Raw genomic sequence first — 6740 nt, forward strand, 5'->3', positions numbered from 1 at the left:
CTTCGGCAGTTTCTTTTATCTGCCTACAATTTGTAAATCCATAACACGATATCATTATATTTGTCATTGGGCAAAAATGTATTTATTCTTCTAAAATTAATTTATATCACTAACTTGCTGACTTTTGTTGCAGCTTTATTTTGTTCATTTTGTTAAGTAATGAAATGATAGACATAAAAATTTAACATTTATCTTATTAATTAAAGGCATGTCACAGTCTAAATTGCATTGTGAAATACTATTTTCACCTCATATTCCCAAGCAGGCACCTCAAATGTCAAACCACAATATCTAAAATTTGATCTATTAAAATGTATTATATTTAATTGATAAACAAGGTCTAATGCCAAGAACGCAATCTGGGTTTCCCGTTTGATAGACAGTAACAAATCTTTTCGATTTGGGAATAGAAGGTTTTCTATTATAATGATATGATTATATGTGTGTGAAAAAGTAGTTTTCAGTTTCCTACATTGAATTTCATTCCCAGTGCTATTATTAGGCTCTAACATTTTTCTTTATGCTGACTAAGATTTTAGAATTATTTTAGAATTTTAACTGGCATGCAAAAATTACTTCATAATTGTACCATACTGTTCACAGGGTTGCTAGGGGTTGAAATGGACTGAAGGTCACATAAAAACAAGGCGATATTCTATGATCATCCCATTTAAAATGAACAATGAAAAGATTCTGTAATTTCCAACATTTATCCTTAATGAACACTTCAAAAATGCCTTCTATTTTAGCCATTTTATATAGATTAGAAGCTAATTTACACAAATTAGAAACCAGCTTACCTAGATTAGAAAGCATTAGAAGCATTCTGAGTTGCTGGTCTTATTCATTCCTTACAGTAACTTTAGGAATTTATTTGGGGCTGCTATCCTTACCCTTAAGGAGCTCTGGTAGCGTAGTGGTTACGAATTGGGCTGCGAACCTCAAGGTTGGCAGTTTGAAACTACCAGCGATTCTGCCAGAGAAAGACGATGCTTTCTGCTTCCGTAAAGATTAACAGCCTCAGAAACCCAGTGTAGGGTCACTATGAGTCGGAACCGACTCCACGGTACTTACCAACAACAATCCTGACCCTTATTAGACAGCTGAGGAAACTGAGAAACAGAATAAGACGCTTGTCCAGAGTTAGCCAATGAGCAAGTGGCAGAACCAGAATTAGAATACAAGAGTTTTGAACTATGATGAGTTGCTTCAGTCTACAGATTCATGCCTTGAGTTCTTTGGCATTTGGATACAGGTAGACTTTGGAGATATTTCTGATTCCAAACATTCCAGGCCACCACAATAAAGCAAAGCTGGCATCAAAACTAGTTGGACAAATTTCTTGCTTTCCCATTGCATATAAAAGTTATGTTTATACTGAACTGTAGTCTGTTAAGCATGCAATATTGTTGTTCAGTGCCATCAAGTTGGTTCCGACTCAGTAACTTTGTGTAGGATTTCCAAGGAGTAGCTGGTGAGTTTAATCTACCGATGCTGTGGTTCAAACCAACCTTGAGGTCCAGTGCTTATCCTACAGTGCCACACCAGGGCTCTAAGTAGGCAATAGCATGATGAAAAAGTTTGGAATATTGTGAGGATAACCAAAGTGTGATATAGACACAGAAAGTGAGCTCATCCTGTTGGTAAAACATGCCTATAGGCTTGCTGGATGCAGAGCAGCCACAAACTTTAGATTTGTAAATAATGCACTTCTGGGAACGTAATAAAGTGAAGCACAATAAGGCAAGATATGCTTCTATACATATGTCCAAATATACAGGAGATGGACATGCATAATTCTGTATCTGAAATAATATCACCACCACGTTTCTTCTTAGGTGGTAACATCGCTTATACAAATTGTTTCCCAATCATTTAAATTAATTTTACTTTTCACAAGCTTAGTCAGATTAGGAAAAAATGGTTCACATTGGGATGACATGGGGGTGGGGGTGGGGGGAGGTTTGTGAAGTTCCCTAAATTTATCTAGAAGATGAGTATTGAGGTTAGGGTTAGAATTCTAAATTTAGGATTAAAATTCAGAACCAAAACCTAATAATCATTTCTGTTTTCAACATCTAGAAAAGAAGAAAACACAAAACCCAAATATGATTCAACCTGGTGTGGCACTGTGGGATAATGCATCAGAGTGCACAGTTGTTTGCACTGCAAGGTCAGTGGTTCAAGCTCACCAGCTGCTCCTTGGAAATCCTATATATGGTTGCTATGAATCGGAATTGACTCGACACGGCACTTAACAACAACAATATAATAATAATAATGAGGAAATATTTAAACCAAATAAAAGTAGAAAATAAGTATATTTGAAATTACCGGTCTGAAATTTAAATATAGAAAATTACAATAAAAATTATAATAAAAACTGAAAGAGGCAAATATTGAAATTATGCTACATCAATGAATGAAATCCTATTTGTTGTTGCTAAATGTCCTCGAATCTGTTCCAACTCATAGCAACCTTGTAATGGGTTTACTAAGGAGCAGCTGGTGGGTTTGAATTATTGACCTTGTGGTTCACAGTCCAGTGCTGATTCTACAGTGTCGCACCAAGAGCCCTTGGAAACCCTGTTGTTGTTGTTAAGTACAATTGAGTCAGTTTCGACCCATAGCGACCCTGTATAGGGTTTCCAAGGAGCAACTGGTGAGCTTGAACCGCCGACCTTGCTGTTCAAACTGACTTTGCTGTCCAGTGTATTAACCCACAGTGTCACACCAGGAAACTCTATAGAGAGCCACTATTAGTCAGAACTGACTTTATGGCACAAAACTGCCTCCACCACTCTTTAACTATGGAGCTTTGATAGCAGAGTGGGTTATGAGTTGGGCTGCTAACCATAAGGTCAGCAGTTCGAATCTACCAGCTGCTCCGTAGGAGAAACATAAAGCTTTCTATTCCTGTAAAGATGTACAGCCTTGGCAATGCTGTACAGGGTTGCTATAAGTAGGAACCGACTCTGTGGTACACAACTGAAACCACCATTCCCTAAAAATCGAATTAGTCACTCTTGGAAGGTTCACTTTACTTTGTAGGACCGTAATCACAGAGTTTTCAATATTTTGTGTTTATGCACGCTGCCTATTGTTGTTATTGTTAAGTGCCTTTGGGTCAGTTCCAAGTCATAGCGACCCTGTATAGGATTTCCAAGGAGTGGTTGGTGGATTTGAACTGCTGACCTTGTGGTTAGCAGTCCAGTGCTTGTCCTACAGTTCCACATCAGGACCTACCTGGAATCAAATCAGGAACTTAAATCACTCTCTCTGCCTGCCTACCAGCAGGCCAGCATATCTACCCAACGTAATGAGAGAAAATAAATGAACTATGTTGTTGTTGTTGTTGTTGTTAGTGGTGGTGGTGGTGGTAAATCCTATGGAGGCAGTTCCAACCAATAGTGACCCAGCATAAACGAACGATATTCAATCAAAATTGCCCAAGAAATTATTTTGTGCCATCTCAACTGGTAAATGCACACCAGCTGAGAGCAATGTGTTTGCAAAATCAATCTTCAGTGTTTCTCTAGCTCACTCCCTTCATAAGCATGGCCAGAGCAACTGTAGAGACAGTTACTTATGAACCAAGAGGAAAGCTGTAGGTATCTAAGGCATGGCCAGGCCGGATGACTTCTGAGCCATCTTACCTTTGCAAACAAGTAGAGTGCGCTTTTTAAAATATGCATGGACCCATCCATGAACGCTTCCTTCTTGGTGAGGACCCATTTGCTGGGAGCTGTGGCAATCATGAATGCTACATACTGTTCCTTTGTGTTTTCTGTGTTTAGTTAGAGAGATTGCAGGCTGAAAATACCTTGGAGCGGAGCCAGCGGGAAATACTTGAAACAGAAAGGCAAGAACTGGAGAAAGAAAACAGAAGGCTAAAGGTCCAGGTGAGAAAAATGGAAGAACTATTGGACAGGAGAAATAAATTAAGCACAAGCTCTCAAGGTCCTGTCTTGAAGACATCACAAATTGAACTGCAGGAAAAAAACAAGGTATGGGTTCTCCTTGTAAGCACATGTTCTTTTTGCTGGATCTTCTCTTCCTCATGCCCAGGCTGCTGCTGAGCCGCCTGAAACTTTGCGCACTTCCAAATCTCAAGAAGTCTTGAGTTACATAATGCCTGCTCAGTCAACATCTAATCGTATGCACACATCTGTGTCCCATAAGGTTACAATGTTGTTATTGTTGAGTGCCTTCAGTTGTTCAGACTCATAGCAACTCTGGATCGATTTTCTGAAAGGAGCCCAGAAAACACAGCTGATTATTATTCTCTATTATTGGAGTCCTGGTATGGCTCTGTAGGGTAAGCACTGGACTGCAAACCATAAGATCAGGATTTAACCCCAACACCTGCTCCTCAGAAATCCTACACAGGGTCACTATGAGTTGGAATTGACTCGACAGCATTTAACAGCAATATCTGAGAGCTCATTATTTTTCCCATTATAATATAATGTTGTTCAGATATCTGAAAACAGAGTGTGACAAATTTGGGCTATAAGTGTTAAATTATGACAGATCTTCTGACTGTTTCAAGATATTGTAAAAGGGAGGAAAAAATGAAAACTGAAGTACAGGACAGACCTTTGTGGTTTCTTGGTATACTTTTGTCTCAGTGTTTTCCAAGAAATGGATCTTAAATTCAATAAGTAAATCTCCTTAATTACTTGAGCAATTTCATAATAAGCACATCGTTTGTAGCTATAGTAAATATCTTCATAAACATTTAAATTTAGCGGATGCTTACTGTCCTCTAGTTTATTTTTAGTTAAGTCTCAGAACAATTATTTTTGAGTTAATTAAATGCATCGTTTTGCAAATAACTTTTATAGGATGCAACATAAAATTTAAAAACCAGTATTAAATTCAAAATTTAACTCTGGGAAATCTAGCCTGTTTTGGAATGATTTTATATTCAATTCTATAGACATAGTTACTATTACAGGTAGAATTTTTTATTTTGATTAATAGGTTTCAGATTTTCAAGTTTGCTGTTAATGAGACTTATATGCAATTTTAGTATAAAATAGTATATATTTTAGTGTCAATATCTTGTAAAATATGCACATTTTGTTTCTATTGTCTTCTAGTAATATCAATAGTATCTTAACACACAAGGTTGTTTTCTCACTGATTCCTTTATCCGCTGGGAGAAGTTAGCTTGATAAGCTCGTATGTTTTTGAGTTGTAGAAGTATTTCATACTCCTTTGAGCTTTAAAAACTAAATGGTGAGAAAAATGAAATTCTCTATCGCTTTCTGGTGCTTTCGTGTTTCTAGGAGTTTCTGCAAGTTTAAATTGCGTTCGTGTTCTATGACTCGACCATGCAAATATCTAAAGTTAATATTGCAGTCATTGCTTCTAATTGTTTTCTTTTATAGATTCCTAAACCATCTACTGTGGTTTCTTTGCCTCTGATTTGTATACACTTGATAAATCTGTAGATAGTTTGTGGAAGATTTCTACTTGTGACAGTACAGAACTCTCTCTACTTACGGAACATAGGTGTTGTTATTGTTAGATGTCATCAAGTCGGTTCCAACTCATAGTGACCCTGTGTACAACAGGACAAAGCACTGCCCGGTCCTGTGCCATCCTCATCATTGAAGTTATGGGTTGAGCCCATTGTTCCCGCCACTCTGTCAGGCCATTTATGGGTGGACCTCCTCTTTTTCACTGACCCTCCATTTTACCTAGCACGATATCCTTCTCCAGAGACTTGTCCCTCCTGATAACATGTCCAAAAGTATGACAGATGAAGTTTCACCATCGTGGCTTCTAAGGAACATTCTGGATGTACTTCTTCTAATACTGTTTTGATTGTTCTTCTGGCAGACCATAGTACTTTCATTATTTTTCTCCAACACCGTAATGAAAACACATAATTTCTTCTATGGTCTTCCTTATTCATTGTTCAAATTTCACATGCTTTGTTGCTGTTGGTAAGTGCCTTTGAGTCAGTTCCAACTCATAGTGACCCTGTATAGTGTTTCCAAGGAGTGACTGGTGAATTTGAACTACCAACCTTGCAGTCCAGTGCATTATCCCACAGCGCCACACCAGGACTCATTCACATGCTTGTAAGGTGTTTTAAAATATCATGGCTTGGGTTAGGCGTACCTTAGTCTTCAAACATATCTTAGCTCTTGAAGGCTTTAAAGAGGTCTTTTGCAGATTTCCCTAATGATTCTTGACTGCTGTTTCCATGAGTGCTGATTGTGGACCCAGGCAAAATGAAGTCTTTGATAACTTCCATCTTTTCTCCATTATTGATGATGTTATTTATTGGTCCTGCTGTAAGAATTTTTGTTTTCTTTACATTGAGGTGCAATCCATACTGAAGCCTGTAGTTTTTATCTTCATCAATAAATATTTTAAGTCCTCTTCATTTCCAGCAAGCAAGGTTGTGTCATCTGCATATTGTAAGTTGTTAATGAGTCTTCCTCCAGTCCTGATGCCACGTTTTTCATCAGATAATCCAGTTTCTCAGATTATTTACTCAGCATACAGACTGAATAAGTAGGGTCAAAGGTTTCAACCCTAGTGCACACCTTTCCTGATTTTAAAACATTTGGTGTTCCCTTGCTCTGTTCTAATGACTGCCTTTAGGCAGTCCTCGGGAACATATTGAAGTGTTTGCAATACCCACTATTCATAGTGTTATCTATAGTTTATCATGCACAATGCAGTCAAAAGCCTTTGCATACATGGTGTGTTTATCCATT

The 6740-nt window shown here is 37.8% G+C and overlaps 1 protein-coding gene across 1 annotated transcript in view; it reads left to right on the forward strand.

Annotated features, from left to right (window-relative positions):
- CCDC102B (coiled-coil domain containing 102B) overlaps nucleotides 1–5404 on the forward strand; it is a 64705-nt gene extending 59301 nt beyond the window's left edge. The window contains exons 5-7 of the mRNA XM_006837586.1: nucleotides 3798–4007; nucleotides 4069–4156; nucleotides 5397–5404. Coding sequence (XP_006837649.1) covers nucleotides 3798–4007; nucleotides 4069–4156; nucleotides 5397–5404 — 306 coding nt within the window. The remainder of the gene's footprint in view (nucleotides 1–3797; nucleotides 4008–4068; nucleotides 4157–5396) is intronic.
- Nucleotides 5405–6740: the final 1336 nt, after the last annotated feature.

This window comes from Chrysochloris asiatica, unplaced genomic scaffold (genome assembly GCF_000296735.1).
Source record: "Chrysochloris asiatica unplaced genomic scaffold, ChrAsi1.0 scaffold00021, whole genome shotgun sequence".
Taxonomy (NCBI): domain Eukaryota; kingdom Metazoa; phylum Chordata; class Mammalia; order Afrosoricida; family Chrysochloridae; genus Chrysochloris; species Chrysochloris asiatica.